Genomic DNA, 18554 nt, shown 5'->3' with positions numbered 1-18554 from the left:
TTGGCTTTTTCACTGGTAGTGCACCTCTAAGAGTTCAAAGAAAAGAATTCTGTGGCAGAGCAAAAGGCTATCACTATCATGTATACAACAGTCTTATCTGAGAGGAAGTGTTTGCCCTGCTGAAACTACTTTTCAGTATTCATTAGCATGACAATCTGATTGCTACTTTCCTGCAAACACAGGAAAGCACAGACAACTCTGAGATGGCCTTGTGCAGAACATGACATTGGGTTTACCTACCTGCAGGTGAACATAATCATAGTCATCCATCCAGCTCTTTTCTGAGCTCTCATTGGTAGCATTGTGAGGGTGCTGACCTTTACTTAGGAGTGGAGGAAGGGGAGTGCAGTGGTTCTGTACTTTTTCTCCATGACGCTGCATATGAGGATTATCATAGACATAGTCAGGGATGTTTGTGATACTCTCTGGTACGTTTTTGAAACGTGAGCTGCTCAGTGCCTGTTTGAAGAGCATCTCTGCATTGACACTGATGGTAGTGGTCAGCTGCTTGGCATCGTCTGGGACTGTCCTCGCCACCATTACAAACCGATCCAAGTCATCACACTTGTTCTGCAGTCTATTGACAGCTAGAACATTCAAAGACCAGTTGTAGCTGTTCAAGTCATGACTGGTTTGGGTAAGGATCTGGTGAGAGTCCTCCAGCCTTTGCACCTCCCTCCTCATTTTGTTAAGGAGGCTGAACTCGGACAGGCAGGAAGCATTGGCTGCTGATCCTTTCGCAAACTGGAGGTACTCCAACAGCGACTGCTCTACCTTATCCACAGCAGTATGAATTTCATTGATGTGTTTCTCCATATATCCGTAAGATCGCCAGTCTGCTGTCACGAAAGCCATAAGGTTATTGACAGCTGTCTCCACCATCTGCTGGAGACGATAAAGCCTCTCTATAGCAGTGTCTGGATCAAGGATTAATCTTTTGTCCTGTGCAGTTGATGCTGAGAAAGAAGAGTCTTTTGATGTTGTTGAAGATGTGGACATGTTACTCCTTGTGCTTCCTGTGCTGGAGAAAGACAACCTATTTATCCCATCAGTCACATCCGGTAAGCCTTTAGTGTCTTGGAGGAGTGGTGGCGGCACATCATATACGCCTTCTCTTCCTTCTGGGATGAGACTTTCGTTGAGTCCTGTCTGTTGTCCTGGGAATGCAACTCCCCTTGGGGTATCATAAACATCTTTTTGAGGTGCAATTTGTTGTCCAAGAAAATGGTTTTGATGGTTCATAGGGATGTCATAAACACCATGTTTCTGTGGCACTCCGTCCGACAATAAAAGGCTCTCAGGAGGAAATTTATTAAGTTCTTTTCCAGTTGCTTTGGTGATGGGAGGAGGAATATCATATACTCCTTCTGGTCTGGCACTGTGGCCCACTGCAGATGAAAAATCCTGCACATTTTCCCTCAGGCCTGTATCATCTTGGCATGCAGATGGATGTGTTGCATAGACCTGATTCACAGAAAGCAAACCATGAAACCTTTGGCTAGAATAGTAAAGTATTTTACATGTTCCATCTTCCATATGGCCTATAAAATGGTGGAAGATCTGATACTGACTTTCACAAAATTCCGTTACTTATCCTGAGTTTGAGCATCCATTTTAGTATCTCATGTTTTAACATTTACCTTGCTGCAAATTCTCATAAACAGCAAAATCGAAAAAGGCAGCATGCTGCCACAAAGATAATGTAGGTCTAATTATCAATTTACACTCTGTAACATTAATAATGTTGATGCAGTGCTTCACTTTACCAGTTTTAACAGTTTAAAAACCTAAGGAAATCTTTGAAACTCCTTTTCCTTCAGGAAACTCTTCTTTAAATATGTCTTTGATCAGACATGAAATTACAGGATCTTGTGGAAACAGTATAATACTTACCACTTTGGCAGGTGGTATGTCATAGACTCCTAAAGCTTTTGCTTCTCCCATGGGAACTGGAAGTGCAGGCCCCTTAACTGATGTGGGGGGAATGTCATATATCTAACGAAAGAATAAATTTGTTACAGAAAGAAGTCACTTCAGGAAAGCTCTAATCTCGGTTCAGTTTTCTTGGTTTCTGTGTTTCCTCTTAAACAGCCTTCAACTTCATTTCATATGGGAAAGCTGCTTGAATTTGCCTGGTATTTCAGACAGCTGGGAAGAAATGCACTTAGCTAGGTCCCCTCTGGGCAATTGTGTGGAGACCAGGTAGGAGAGGTTAAGTCATCACAGCTGACTTCCATCCTGAGAGGTATGTCAAGGCCAGTCTATTACAGATACCTCTTGCGGTGAACAGGGAAGCACTATACTTATGTGACCAAAACCGATCACACTCTTACTGATAGAGATTTAGAGGGGTTGAGGAATACGTTTGTACTACTACACACCAAACTCTCTGAAGCTAAGACTGTCCCTATCAGCATCACCCCTCTGCTTTACTGGGTGCAGTGTGAGCTACTGCAAGCAGAGAGTGCAGCTGTCAGATGTTTCAAGTGTCCCACTTGGTGGCATGTCCTACACTACAGTGGGTTCTGCATGAAGTCTAAGGCCACTGTCTGAATGTCTCTTAAACCCAGACTTCCCAGCATTTGGTGTCAGTTTGTTTTATGTACTAAAGGGTTTCAGTGTTGCTCCCAAGAGGAGTAATCTTGGGGACTGAATGCTAAGGGTGTTCCCCTGCACAAAGATGTATTTCAAGTTCAGTGACATGGTGCAGTAGGTATGTGGTGAAATGAAACTCCCTGCATAGCAGCTGTTCATTTAGGTGATGATTTTACCCTTACTGAGTGAATTACTGTCAACTAACAACAAAGTAAGGGGGAAAAAAAGTGTCCCTAGGCAGCAAGTTTATTCTGTTTAGATACAGTCTTTGATCAAAACACAGAGAACAAATGGGATTTTCATGTTTGGTGTGCTGCCAAATCTTAGTCAACATCAAATACAACTTTGAAATACTTCTGCGCTCTGTGAATAAGCCACAGTATTTAATTAAAACATATTTTATCTCTGAAGTGAGAGAACTTGCTTTGCTCATAAACTTCTGGTAAACATTCATCACCTTTTGTGCCCTGTCAGTGCTGTTGGCAGTTTTATTGGTACCTACCCCTTGGAGAGGGCGAACAGGGGGGATATCGTAGGTATCCTTCTGGTATTTGGAAGGGAATTCATAAACATAACCTTGTCCTGACCTGACTGGAGTTATTACCTGTGAGATAAAAGAAAAAGAGGAAACATAAGTATTTGAGGATCTTGCCATGTTCTCTCTGTAACTACACAGGGTATATAAACAATCCAGTACTATTAACATTTATGTTTTATGTAGCAATGTTTGTGACACAAGCCTACATATACTTCTGACAGTTGAATGCTAAAAAAATGATTGTTAGAGGCTATAAATGCACCATCTTCTCCTTCCAGACCATTTCTGACACAGCTGCTTGCTAGTGCTACAGTATCTTCTATTTGTCATGCGCAGATTCTCCAGCAGGTCTAAGAGAGCTTGGTCCCTTCTTCCCACTAAGTGCACATTAGCACAGACTACATGAAGTGACAGTTGCATCACCCACTCACTGAGATAAGGGCTATGTATACGCTGATCCTATTGAGGTGTTGAGTGTCCCCACTTATAGAGGTGTAAAATACTACGCTCAGGCTGGGGGAGTCTACTCCTTTGTTTGTGGAGGTATTCCCCACCTACTCTGGCAGGACATCTATGTTCCTGTGCTCCATAGGACAACAGCATAACATCCTGAATAATTGAGTGTGAGGTGTGGCTTGGAAATTCTTTACACAGAAAGGCTATGCTTAAACCTTCCAAAGCAGGACATTCAGTTTTGCTGTCTCTGTTTGGTTTGTCTATATTGGTGGCTAAGCCATTCTTGAAGTATAAAATGTGAGAAGAGTTTCTGGAAAAAAAAAAAAGGTTAGAATTTACATTTTTTTGTCATTTTCTAAACCATTAACTACCAAATAAAATTTGGTGAAAAATAAGTACCTTATGTGCTGGACAGCATCTGCATGGCAGAGTTTCAGTATAGTGTGGTATAAAAGAAATGTTACCTAACCCCAAGTAAAAGCTGTGTTTATAGTGGAAAGGCTGACATCTTAACCTCTGCTGGTGCTACTTAGCTCTAAGAAAAAACATAAATACTGTAACCTGAAGGCATAAAATGGCAAATTATATAGGCCCCTACACGATATGTCTTTGTACTCAGCTGAGGAGTGTTCTGTACCAGAGCAACCTGTCTTTAGAAATGCATGCAAGATGTACAACAGAGTTTCTGCCCAAATGCTCAGTAAAGATCGTGTAACAGTTTTTGCTGTAAGGAATCTTAGCATCCTGGTCAGATTTTACACTGTGTTTTGCTTGATTGAGGTCTGCAGCGAAAGTCCTAGATGCTAACCTGCTACCTCCTCTCTGCTATGTTAACAGCACAGGCTTTTCCTCTTCTTTTTACTTGCTGCCCAAATATTGCTGTGTAATCTCTGTCCCTGTACGGTGAAACAAACACTTGATTTCCACAGACACCCTCCCTGAGATTACTGCCATTCTAGTATACAGTACATACGCTGATTCAATGTGAGCAGCCCGAGGCAGTGCGCCTGGTAATGCCAGCCACTGTGTTGACTACATGTGCTTTAGGAGAGGAAAGAGCATCCATGCGTGGCAGGCACAGGAAGACAGTGGGTTTTGTTGCTGTTTTTCCTTGGATTAGCATCAGAAGACAGGAAATGGAAATAGTATGGCCTCCAGAGCACCGGGTCAGTTTGCTGCCCATGAGAGAACTCCGGCTGGATTGGATGTGGGATTAATAGGGTTTACACACGTATCACATTTTAAAAAAGACTCTAAAGATGTACTGAATTTATGACAGGCCATTCCTCTCCCACAGAGTCATCTTCTGCAACGTAAAAGGTATCTACAGACAGAACTTGTGAGAAAGTTCTGAAAGTACTGGAAGCTGCCCATAATGAATCACTCCAGATATTACCCCTCCCACACCACTCTCTCACATAATTCTGGGATTATTTTGTTTGCCTGAGAAACTTGTAACTTATATCAACATTGCTTCCTCATGCTTTTCTGCCAGCAAAGGCTAGTGATAAGACCAGCATAGTTTGCTCTGTATTTTTTGCAGCCCCTCCTTCAAGTCAGGACAGAAGGATTTGTTTTTAAGCAATGTTTCCTCAGAGGTTCCTTCAAAGGGCTCCAAAACTACAACCATGGTGTTGCTTCAATTATGAGTCACTGGGTGTTTAAAAATGATCCTCGGGGATAACCAACCATGCACAGTAAATACAAAGGGCTGTTCTCTGGGTAGCCCATCTCTGCTAACTGTTCTGCTATTGTGAACACTGGCATTAGGCTACTTGCTAATATGCTGGGAAACTGCTTGACTATCCCAAAGGAAAAAAAACAACAGACTGTTCATGGCAGGCAGCCAGAGGTCCCACACCAGCCCTGGAAGCAGGGAGGACCAGTGACTGTTGCAGTTTGGCTCTGCTTTACCTGCCAATTATTACCTAGCTGGACAAGGCAGGAGTCGGGCTGTGTCAGGCTCCAAACAGACAGGTCCCTCAGACTGAAATTTTTATAAACCATGTTCTGTTGTGGTCTACCCCAGAAGCAGAACTCTATCGTAAATCCAGAGCAGGACTAAAATTTGACTGGATCTCCTGCAGGCCTCAGATGTGGGATGCTTCTTACAGTCCTGCCCATGGAAGCAATGTACGGCACCTGCAGAAGCCTTATGGCAACTCAGTTCTCCAAGGTTTGCACAGCACTTTAGAGAAGTGCCTTTACACAAGCTCAGCAATAACTGTCCTACCCATCTCATGTCTAAACTCATACAAGATAGAAGACACCATCTCTCTCCTTGCTCAAAGAAGTCATTTCCATGAGCAAACTCAAAAGAAGTCGCAGGCCACTAATATAAAAAAGGGAGCTGATGTGAGCAGCACAGGTAACAAGGCATAGAATCACAGAAAGTTGGAAAAAACCTCTAAGATCATCAAGTCCAACCATAAAGTGAACACTGCCAAGTCCACCACTAAAGCATGTCTCTACGCACACACAGGTAAAACCACTTGCTCTTGTTGTTATAGATAAACATGATATTTTTGTTTTGTAGAAAGAAGCCCTGGTGGCAAAGCAGATGATATCCTTACACCATGGAACCTGGAATATACATGGAAGAGAAACTCTGCTCATGCCCAGTATTTACAGAGGGATCCTCCCTCACTCTGCGTAGAGCAGTATCATGCAGCTGCAGTTATTCCTGTAGCTCATCCTTAGAGACCTTTCCCACTTTTCAAAAAAGGCTGACATACCAGTTGCAGCAAGAAAGGTTTACAGTGCTACAAGGCTGCTGATTTTATTTACTGTGCTGTGATACAATCCTAAATAACCACACTAAAGCTAGACTGGCCAGATCAAAGAAGCTGGTTTCAGTCACCACTGCAGGATTTTTTTTATCTTATATCTTTCACTCTTTCCCAAGCTGCAAATCCAAAGTAGTGGTCAAGCAGGGTCACTCCTTTATTTGGGTGTTTCCGGCTGTTGCCAAAGGAAGTGAAAGATTAAAATGCAAAGTGCCTGATTCTGGGTATTCACCATGAGTACAGCCTGCTTACATGAGTGACTATGGACAGAACCTGACTGGGCTGCAGGGCTGCACTTAGCAGTGCACTCTACTTAAGGTGACATTTATTTTCCAAATAGGACTGCATCAGAGGCTTTTATGCTTGCTCCTTTCTAGGCTTCTGAAAAAGCTATATGAAAGAAAATAAAACTTTAACAAACTCAGCAACACCCAAGGTTTGTTGACAACATGAAAGAAAGCTTTTTTCTCCCAGTGACTCAAGTATATTTTCCTGTGTGGAGCATTATTACCCAGTAACAACATGTTCTGAACAATTTCATCATAAAATCCTCTACAAATCCTAATCTGGCCGGCACTGAGTAAAAGCTCTCCTCTGCTTACCTCAACCCTTCTTCCCTTTCAGCACTTTTCATTAGGTTAAATATGCCTCTGGACTAATTGTTCCTAGTCAGTTCAGAACAGAAGCAGCTCATCACCAAAACATACCTTGAGTGAAGGTTTTGTAGCAGCAATTTTAAGAATACCCATGCTACTGGCAAAGTGAAAATGTGAAGCATGTTCCGACTCTCATCTCCCCAAGACAGAACCACATATGGGAAGCCAGGACATGTGGTTGCACTGCTCTTCTGTATGAGGAAGAGAAAGGTAGCTGGATAGGTGAAGTAAAAGAGTTACCAAGCCTGGTATTTTCAGAAGTAACTTTTGATTTTGGATATTCAACCATAAATATATTCAATGAGCTTGCTGCTTCTGAACTGGATACTCAGCCCTCTGACAGCATCATTGAGCCATTTTTGTATGGGTTTCAATGTTTGATGGCAGTTTAGTTTTGAAGATGGACTTCAGAAAATAGGTGGCTACAAAAAAAAGTTCCCCTTATCCCACTTCTGGAACGGGGATAGCAGCCCCATCTGGTACTTAGGAATTTATTTCCTAACGAATGTCACTGAAATGCAGAACTCATGAGGAGTCTTTTTCCTTTTACCTCTTCTCTTTTAAGCATGCCTGTGGTCATCTGAGCTTAAATAATCCTGCATTTCAAACCAGCAATTTTCTGTGTTTACGCACTGAAGGAAACAGATGGTCTTCCCACAAACTATCTAGCCTAACATTCTCAAAACACTGTTAACCACTTAATCCGTGCAGAGCAGCTAACAGGCACCAGGTCTGGCTCTGGTGAAACATGTAATGAGGGTACTTCCAACTCCAGTACTGCAAAACAAAGACAGTTGAGAACAAAATTTGTTCTGTTCACGTTGAAGATGATGCTCTTCCAAAAGCAATTACCTGGGTCTTTTCCATGCCAATGGCATGTTCCTAACCAAGAAAAAGTGCTGAATATGCATGTACTTTGCAAAATAACCAGTCCTGTGGGTCGTTAAATTACTCTTCCTTAAACATATGGAAAAAAAAAGCCTGTTCTACTTCTTCTAGGATTAAAATGGACATTAGGCTGCAACACAGAACACTCCTAAGGCAGCAACAATACAGTTCTCATGCTTATGGCACAAGTACAACACTGTAGTTTACATTGTTTAACAAGGACAAAAAGTGAATGAATTCCTAGGCTTGTAAGGAAAATAAAACAGCCAAAGAGAATATGGAAAAAATATAAAAAAGAGAGAATTAGGGGACAACCCCCTAATCCCTACGGTTTTGAACTCCTAGTCCTTTGGAAGGCAGTAGCAGCAGCCATTGAACAATGCTGAATTAGGCAGTAAGCCACCTCTTGGACCTTCTTTCTGTTTTGCTGCATGTATTTAGGAAGTGTGTCTCCTCAAATGCTTTTTTGGGGGTCAAGGTTCTGTGGCTAAGATGAACTGCAAGAAAGTTGTGTTAAAGAACAGTCTCTAAGCTAATCATGGTATTTGAACCTGGCCCACTAGCTAAAACTTTTTTTACTGTAAGCACCTAGTGTTTCCTCTCCCGTCTTTTGCAAGCTACATCAAGATTTCCAGTGACTGATAATGAATTTCCTGGCAGTAATACCTTTTGTACCACTTAGTACTGTCTATTGTAAAAAAATTAGCAAAAATGTTTTTATGAAGCAGTAGCCTTGACTTGCTATATACAATGACATACAACATGTTTCCTAGCTGTCAGTGAGTAAAGGTTGGGGTTTCATTCTCACTGTGCTAAGGATACTAATTTTTATAAATGTTTGGTTTTGTAAGCTGCTATCAGTTTTAGGATTATGAAATCATAACACTTTAAATAATGTATGAACATTGGGCCAGTATAAAATGTTCTAGTATTTTCTGCCAAAACTGAACCACTAGAGAGCTTTTGATCAAGGCGCACAAGTTGAAAGAGAGGGGAAGAAGCCCATAGAGGCATTTCTTCTAACGCACTAGGCTTGTAGCTGCAGCTATGAGTTGTTTCTAATACTATGAACCCAAATGTTTCTGCAAGGCAAGAGGAAATCAACAGAAATGTATTTTCTTTCCTGGGCTGAGTAAGTTACCAGCTCTACTATGTAGCGGAAAGAAATGTGGTATCAGTGCACACAGTGACACTGCCACTTGCCTTTGATTGGGTACTCCTCAGTGAATTTTCTGAGAAGTAAAACTCAGATGTGTGAAGATAAGTATACGTGGCAAATACTACCCTGATACAGGACTGATTTATCTCTTGATACTGCTTCCATCTTCAAAAGACTTGCTTATTTTCTCCTATGTTTTACATCCATTTGCTGTCCAAGACCTGTACCTATGAATATCTGCTTTTCTGCTGTGACTGTACGTGCTTTGAGGTTTAAAGCGTGTCCAGATGTCACCAATTCATGGTGTGTTAAAAAATGCTTAACTTTGCAGGCTCAGGGATTTAAACAGAAACTTTTAAATGTGGCTATGAAATGCCTCACCAGTATATGCCCAGTCTTAAAAAACATCCCAGTGGTATTGTGGTGCAAATAACAACAAGTAATTCAAATGGGTGTTACTTCTTTTGAGGTCGTATTATTTCAAACAGATTTATGCAAGTTTTGGGCTGTGAGCCTTGACAATATAGAGTAGATGTTGTGAAACAGATTTAAAACAAAAAAGGTGAAATCGCGAGCTGCCTTTGATTCCAACCCTCAACTGCTGGTGACAAGGGTATAGCCAACTGCTTTGCAACCAGCCTAATCCTGACCTTTTAACTTCTGGTGTGACCTTTTCCACTAACCAGGCACAAAAGCAGGTTCATTACACTATTTTTCAGGTTTTTATTTTTCCTAAATCTAAAGGACAGTTTTGTTGTCTTTCTAAACAACTTGCTTTAATCTGTGTAGTTACATAAATGACTTAAACCCTGATGAACACAAAATGACAGGGCTGTATTAGGTGTACTGGAATGGTGCTGACTTGCATCAGCTGTAGCTTTAGATTATAATTTTGAATTTCTGCTTGTTGGTGGTGTTCATGATCACAAACTAAACGCAGATACTTCACAGAACTTACTGAATGAGCAGTAAAGGGCACATAAAAGCTTAACAGTCTTGTCACTGACAAAATTTTACTGTTTGTTTTGGTTTTTCCCTTTCTTTTATGATGTTTTCGTGACCTGATCCTGCTCTCTCACATCAGCTTGAGGGCTTTCTGCCAGTTGTGTTATGAGCAACATTTCTGCTTGCCTCAGTGGAACAGCCTTGGTGCTAGCTGGCCTTGAATTGCAAGGCTGACTGGGAAGGGGTATTTCCTAGCCTCTGGCAGAGTCATTCTTGCTTACAAAATGTGATTAGAAAGTGCCAAACCAACACATCTGAGGATGTCCCATTTTTGAGAGTAGTGAAACATACCCATTGCTATTAAATTATCGGGATTTTTAAGAGAAGTGTGAAAGATGATACTTGTCCAATATTCTTGCTGAAAATTCTACCACTGCCAATTGCCATGACAATTACTTAGTTTTAGACAGACAGTGACATCACCATTTCTGCACGCATTGGCCAACAGGGCCAAAGAGCTGATGTGTTATAGTACTGTTGACAGAAAAGGCATGCACTGTGAAATACATGTCTGTGGATGGATGTTAGAGAAAGAAAAAACCCAAATTATTGTGTGATAAGTTCTAGTGGAGAAATATGTTTATCTGCTAAAGCATTCTCTGGAAACATGTGGTTAAATTTTGGCTGGAGTTTTGATTTAATGAGAACTACGTGGCAAAACTCAGCACTTCAACATTTTGGTATCTTGCCTGTGATAAATACCCTGTCTGTCTAGCCTTCCCATTTAAAAAGGTTGTCACATGAAGAACCATTTGGCAAACATGCACTTGTTTTCTTTGCTGGTAATACTATGACTGCCTCATTGTGAAGGCAGAAACCTAAATTTAGGACAGGTTTGGAGAAGGAGAGCGAATGAAGAAAAAGAATGAGATGATGAGATACTGGGATAAGTAGGGCAGAGAGTGGTCTTACTGCTGTGAATGACATGAAATCCTAAAGGCTCACAAACAATAAACCAGTTTGGTTCAGTCCAAACAACTAGTTATTTTGAGGAGCTTCATCTTAGTTCTGTTATTTCTTCCCTCCTATATTGAATTTCTAGATGGAAAGTAAGAGGTGGGGAAAGGGGAAGCTTAATTTGGGAATTGTTGAAGTAGGGTATTTCCATGACTTCTTGTTTCCCTTCAAATATTTGCTTTCTTCCTTTAAGACATTTCTCGGAACAGATCCTTCCCTGCCAAAAGATTCAGTTTTGGTGAACTGGCATTTCCCAGTGGGCAAGAATATTGTTGAGATGAAGCATGGCAAGAAAGTTTCAATTTCATAAGAATGCTCCTAGTAACTGGTGTTTAGATTAACACAGCTTGCTTTGGCAAGTTTATGGAAGTTATAGACATCTTTTAAACAGATATAAACTCCATTCTTAATTGTCCTCTGCATCTATATAATAATTATACCAGACCTCAGTCAGGACTCATTGCGCTTATAAAAAAAGTGATAAAATCCAAGAGGAATGTGGTAGTGTCCTTTAAGGATTAGGGATGGACTGTGTTACGGAAAGTTTCTATCTCCTAAGAACCTAAATACTTTGATTCCATTCTAACAATCTGTTTTGGGAGAAAGCTTAATTTCGATGACTGAAATAGTGAATGAAAAAAGCAGTATTACCACTGCTGTTTAAGAAAGCAAAATTGAAATGTTTCAGGCCAGGCATGTGGAATGATGATGTTCTGAAAATTAATCTTCTTCCAAAACAAAACATCTACAAAATCACTGAACACCTGCAAAACCTGTATTTTACAAAACACTGTAATAAAACTGTTTTCTTACTGTCAGCAACTCACCTTCATCTATTTCCTATTTCTAGAAACCACGCTTCCTCCTTATGATGAAATTCACAGAATGGTTTGGGTTGGAAGGGACCTTAAAGATCACCTGGTTCCAACCCCCGTGCCATGGGCAGGGACACCTTCCTCTAGATCAGGTGGTTCAAAGACCCATCCAACCCGGCCTTGAACACTGCCAGGGATGGGGCAGCCACAGCTTCTCTGGGCAACTTGTTCCAGTGCTTCACCACCCTCATAGTGAAGCACTTCTTCCTAATACCTAATCTAAATCTACCGTCTTTCAGTTTAAAGCCATTACCCCATATTCGGAAGTGTTCACACACCGTGTAGATCAGGCTCTCAGTGGCATGGTTTAGTGGTGGCCTTGGCAGTCCTGGGGTAAGGGCTGGACTTAATGATCTTAAAGGTCTTTTCCAACTGGGTTGATACTATGATTCTATATCAGTACATGTCCTTGTAAAAAGTCCCTCTCCAGATTTCTTGTTGGCCCCCTTTAGGTACTGGAAGGCTGCTATTATAGTCTTCAGAGCCTTCTCTTCTCCAGGCTGAACAACCTCAACGCTTTCAGCCTGTCTTCATAGGGGAGGTGTTCCAGCCCCTCTGATCATCTTGGTGTCCTTCCGGACTTGCTCCAACAGGTCCACACCCCTCTTGTGCTGAGGGCCCCAGGGCTGGACACAGTACTGGTCCACCTCTGGTGAGATCCCACTCACTTGTAGGGTCTCATGTGAGCAGAGTAAAGGTGCAGTCACCTCCCTCAACCTGCTGGCTACACTTCTTTTGATGCAGCCCAGCATATGATTGGTTTCTGGGTTGCAAGAGCACACTGCCAGCTTGTGTGGAGCTTCTCATCAACCAGCACCCCCACATCCTTCTCCTCAGTCTGCTCTCAATCCATTCTTTGCTCAGCCTGTATTTGGGGTTGGGATTGCTCTGACCCAAGTGCAGGACCACTTTCTGAATAATCAGTTTTCCATACACATTTTTCCTAAATGTTCCGCCGCCATGTTTAGGTGTTAGTATTTACAGGGAAATGTAGATTAGACAAGCTTACTGTTTTGTTAGTATGCTTTCAGATGTAACCAAAGACCTAGTTCAGTTTCTAACCATCAAGAAAGAGTCCATTAACCTTGCATTTTTCTTCTTACTCTTTTTTTTTTTTTGTTTGTTTTTGAGCTAAGGTTTGATCCTGCACTTGTGGCTTTGCAGACAGATTTGTGTCCCTGGGTCCTTGGGGACCTCAGTTGTTGGATGAAATTGCAGCACTGGCCTTTTTTTCTTATACTACAGGGAAAAATGCATGCCTCTGGTCTACAAATAGAACTAATTAAAGAGAACCCTGCGCTTGAAGAGAAACAGGGAGTAATGTTGAGCTCATATGTTTGCTCAGCCTAATAAAATGCAGTCTTTCTCTTAAAATACTTCTCTACAAATCACATCAGTGACTAACTGCTTACTCTGACTTGTGGATAAGAGTTACTTCACTCAGTGGTTTTCATGGAGACCACTGAGGATAGACTGACTGCATGGGCTTTTTAGCAGTAAAATGGCTTTTCTCCTACTAATGTCACATGGAGAGTTAAAAGTGAAACTCTCACTCTGTGTGATGGTTTTATCCTTCAGTTTGCATTTAACTTGAGAGAATGTCATCCTTCGTAGCACACTTTGTGAAACCGAGCCCTGAGTGCTGAGGTATGTGTTAGCATTCCTGCTGCACTTGGCGAATTTGCTGTGTGTTCAGCACTTTTAACACTGAAGCAATATTTTGTTACGAGAGATCCAAACCCCCAAAGTGGAATTTGTAATCTGAAAGCAGAAGAAAAGAGGGACTGTAATACGACTGTTCGGGCCATTTAAGTAAACAATATCACAGGAAGCTGTGGTATTTCAGACTTGAGGGTAGGCAAGGACATTCTTCCACCTTGGAACGTAAATACATTTTTGCCAACAAACTACAAAATACAAGATATGTTCCCAATCTTTCTGATGACAAAATATATCTGCTACACAACTGTTTACTATGATTAATGTGGGTCTCTTCTTGGTTCATAAATGTGAAAATAGGCAAGAAAAAAGATTATAACATAAAGGCAGACTTATTTCTGGAACAAACATTATATGCAGCCATTTGTTTCCTCCCAGCTAAACCAGCACTTGTTTAATTGGAAGGAAAAACGTCATAATGTGGCTAACGGGCTTCTGCTACTGAAGTCTGTGCCAGAACTGTCAGGGTGGTGCTGCTTGTGGGGTGGTGTTTCCACTTTCTCGTGGATCCAGTTAACATGACTCTGACAGAAATAAAGATGAGGGATCACGGTCTGTTTCCTTAGCCATGGTTTACCCGAACCTCCTGCTAAAGGCAGTGAACTCTTGCAAAAGGGGGAGATAGCAATATGGCAGGGTGTGAAATCCTTCACCTGTCAAGTGCGTGAATATAGGCCAGGGATGTTCACAATGTGAATGAGTTCCTTCCCTGTTCTGCTTTATCCACTTTTAAAAGGTGGCTAGGTCAGAGTGTTTCCTGAGCTATAGAGTCCTCATTCAATCAGACTGACAAACAAAAAAGCTGATGTGTTCCAAGTTGGCATTAATCTCTATTTGTCCAAGTTTGTCCACGCCTTGTGGGAGCTGTAGTTCAGAGCTGGTAACTGTGCAGTGCAGCCTCTTTGCTGGTCAAACAGCTGTGGAGCATTGGTCTCTTGCTCTGTTTTGTGCTAATTTCCAAGTTCTGAAAGCTACTGGTTCCTACAGAAAGCTTACAGAATTTGTCAAAAAATGTCTTCCAATGAGGAAATGTTTCCCCTAAATTTTTTGGCCGATGCTATGTGTAGGACAGTAAGGACAGTACAACAGAAAAGTTAGGGGAAACACTGAACCAGGAAAAGGGTGTTTAAGTTGCAGGGGTACCTTTTTTTTTCTGAAGCTCACGTGTGAACTAATGATTAATCACAGACACAAAAGAGACTTTGTGCTTTGTCAGCACCTTTCCCAAAAGATGTTCTCAAAGCAGTCTGTATAGAATGAGTTCCCCCATAATTACCCCACATACTTTGCAGATGAGATTCCTGAGGTGCAAAAACAGCCCCTCAAGACCATGCAGAAGCCTGAGGCAAGGATAAAACCCAGGTTTCCTGAATCCCAGGTTTGTCTGAAGGTTCCTTCGCTTTGCTGGCTGCAGCAGCAGTAAGTTTGAAGGCAGAGCACAGAAAGCAGGACAGCAGTCTAAGATAACAGCTTTTGTATCTTTAGGATCCTCAAACACTCTACACGCTTGCGGGTGTAACCGTTTTGTGATGAAACTTGCAGTGCAGCTATAAAAGCCTGGGGCTAACCAAGGCTAATTTTAAACCATCCCTTATTATCTCTGTCATTTGTAGGGTAAGTTTTAGAAGGCAGTATTTTTATTTGATAGAAGGAGCCAATACAGCTCTGTTGTCAACAACCAGCTTGGCCAGAATCGATTCATCATTATAATTACCTGCCTCAGGACTCCTTTTTGACTTGCTCTGCCTTTCTGGCTAGTGAGATGTGTTACCTCAGCACAGCTTTATGACACGCCTGCTGTTGATTTACCGTTGCTCGAGGCTATACAATTCCTGCCTGACAGCAGTTCCTAAGCTCTGCCTGTAAAACTTGTATGGCAGCCAAACCACACATTTGCACAAAGGAAACGGGCAAATGTGGGCAGAAACGGATAGGATAGAAGCTGCTGCTGGCCCTGCTTACAGTGGTGTCTAGAGTACACAGTCTTCTCTAGCTACTGCTATGGGAAGGGAGAAGGCTTACATATAGGGAGACCTCATAGCAAAATTCTTCAATGTCCTTAAAACTGCCAAAATGCAGAGATTGCTAACCAGCTGTTTCTGCTGATATAAGAAAGCAGAGTGGCTCACTGAAGCCATTGGGGCAGGTGCCACAAGTTTGAAAAAAGAGATTCATAATTTTGGAAGTCAAAGCAAAGATTCTCAACAACAAATCTTCAAGATTTCCATCTTTCCTTAAACCAGGCGTTGTTTTTACTTATCCCAAGAGGAGGAGGATCTGGAGGACAGACTGCTTACTCAAAGTATACAAGTGCTGAAGCGCTTCCTCTCAATTAGACTTTTCTTTAACAAAGGCCTTAACAGATTGTTGCAGCTGTAGCAGTAAAAATCAGTTTTGCAAAGTTAGGATGATTAAGAACGGAGTATGTTTTACCTCAGACTCCACCCTTACTAATAACCCTAGTTTTCTCATCCACCATAGTTTCAGTTCCTGTAGGCTCCTTTCAGTGTAGAACTGAGTAATTCCAAAGGACTTGACACGTCTGTCTGATCAAAGCAGGACACTGCTATAAGGTTTGCCATCTAGCAAGCCTGCTACTAAAACACAGTGAATACTGAGACCTGAGGCTCTTCAGCTAAATGAATTTAAAGTCAGGGTTAAAGTGAGCCTATCCTGAATTACAATAATTGGCTAATGCTAAGCACGTTGGTAGCTATTTTTGGAGAGTAAAACGCTTGGTAAATGTGTGTGTTCAGTTTTGTCTACAGTTGGCATTGTAGCCATTTGTTTTTAAGCCGCATAAGCTGACCTTTCATAGGTTGCTAGGAATCAAACGAAACAAGTTACAAGCCAGCCAAGTAAATGGTCTTAACTTTCTAAAGGAGGTGACCTGAATTCAGAAAAATGCATATTCAACCTTGCTGAAAAAATTCTAGGCAAAACCTTGGAGAACACAGGTGTTTTAGTGCCTCTGATTTTTGTATCTCAGCAAGATGTTTGCACTTAAATTAGAACAAAAGATTTCAGTTACTCTGTGTATAGGATTTTAATGCAGTCCCTGTAGCAACCACCTTTATGCAGAATGTCCTGCTAGTGTCAGAGGAGCTGGAGAGGGTGGAAGGAGGGAGAAGAGACTTCGCATGCAGTGAGAGAATTCTTTCTGTGCACAATACACACACACGTTTGCATTATGCTAAGTGAACTCTGCTAATGATCATTTAGGCAAGTCAAGTCCTAAAGTTAAAGTACATAGCATTTATTCTAAGGTAACACCTTGGGCTTCACAAAAGACTTCAGTGCAGCTCTGCAGTATGGTACATCTCCTGCAGCCCAAGCTGCCTAGCTGAGGCATCTCTGCAAAGCGCTGTAATGTTTCATAAAGACATACACTAAAATATGATCTCTTCTGGGCTGTTCCATCAATAGACTGTTTACCAGGTGTTCACTCCCTACCTTGGAGGTTATCTAAATTCTACTGTGGGTAGGTAAACTATACAGCTCCTGAAAAAGATTTCACTACATCTAGTGTATAGGGAAAGGAGGAAAGAAAAGATGTGAGATTTCTCAAGAAAACCCATATAATTGCTCCAACAAAGTTCCTATCTCTACCTGTGCAACAAGTGCAGCTTTCTCATTATATCTTCCTGCACACCCTACAAACATAACCATAGAACTAAAGTCGAGCAAACAAACCTCTTGACTTGGAACGATTTCACAGATCTTTCTCTGTTGCTCAGAAGGAAAAAATCAATTTATTCTTATCAAGGAAAATGAAATTATACCAATGAAATAAAAGCATGAGAAGATGTCTTCTGAAAGCTAATATGAAAAAGGCTGAGTTGAGAGTGAGGTGGGGGAAAAAAAAAAGACTGTCTTGTTAATCTAAATTAGGAGCAGTTAGTTTAAACCAGTCAGGAACTTCTTGACAGAGACATCATTTGCTCATGTAACTTTGATATAAATGCTAATCTTCTAGCTGTAAAGGTAAGAAGGATGCTAGTAGCTGGAACTGTTGAGCTGGGAATGAAGGGATTGTAAGAACTTCTTTTTGACTTGCCAATAAGGGGTATGGAAGCCCAGGAGAAGCTCCTTACTCTCTCAGGTACCTTCCTTAACCCTTTTCAGTCACCAGGGTACCTGGGAGGAACCCCATGAAGTTAAAATGAGGGAGTGACAGGAGGCAGAGAAAGCCTGAGAGGGATGGCAGGAATATGGGAGGACCCATGTAATGCAGTACTTCACACTAGAGCCTTGGGAGCTCTCAGCTGCCTCAGTAATGGCTGCATGATGGAGCTGTTGCAGTTTTCACTTTCAGTGAAGAAATACAGCTGTAGATAAACATCAAGCACACCTTTATAAGCTTTAGGTGTGGTATTAAAACATCCCTCATTATCGCCATCCTCTTGCTCCCTCACCCTCCAAACCATCCCTTGTCTCATCAATCACTGTTTTCTCTTTGTAGTTCAGACCCACTGGGACTTCTCCAGCAAGGCAGTACATAATTTTTAATTAAAAAATAAATAAATAAATAAATAAATTGCTTGGGCAGATGATGTAATTGTTCATTAATCCGTGGCTGAGTTAATCTTACTGCAGCAGCTCTCTTTCGAGCATATAATGCAAGAGTGCCATAGGCCATATGTGCTTCAGCCTCTCTGGGGAGCCCAATGACACAAGACCACATGCTTCTCTTCACCTTTAGCAGCTGTGGTAGAAGAGCTCCAAAATGCTCTACTATGCATCTCAGTCGTGAATTAAGCAAGCAACTGGACCTTTGTCTTCCTCCCACAACAGTAAAGCTACTGCTGTAAGTTAACATATTTATCCTTCCTGTATCTTTAAGTCCACAGGCTACCACTAGACATTAACCACTTTGACTGGTGGTCAGCACAAGTGAGCTGCTTTGGAGCTATGACACAA

General features: G+C 41.6%; 1 protein-coding gene across 2 annotated transcripts in view; it reads right to left on the bottom strand.

Moving 5' to 3' along the window:
• Positions 1-18554, bottom strand: part of NEDD9 (neural precursor cell expressed, developmentally down-regulated 9) — a 96823-nt gene that overhangs the window by 4188 nt on the left and 74081 nt on the right. For both annotated transcript variants that reach the window (XM_065667357.1, XM_065667355.1), the window contains 3 exons: positions 3098-3199; positions 1894-1995; positions 241-1464 (listed from right to left, as the gene is read on the bottom strand). In XM_065667357.1, the coding sequence (XP_065523429.1) occupies positions 241-1464; positions 1894-1995; positions 3098-3199 (1428 nt within the window). The remainder of the gene's footprint in view (positions 1-240; positions 1465-1893; positions 1996-3097; positions 3200-18554) is intronic.

The sequence above is a fragment of the Lathamus discolor genome, chromosome 2, assembly GCF_037157495.1.
Source record: "Lathamus discolor isolate bLatDis1 chromosome 2, bLatDis1.hap1, whole genome shotgun sequence".
Taxonomy (NCBI): domain Eukaryota; kingdom Metazoa; phylum Chordata; class Aves; order Psittaciformes; family Psittacidae; genus Lathamus; species Lathamus discolor.
Note: the sequence above shows the minus strand (reverse complement) of the source record. Positions and strands in the feature narration are given on the sequence as shown.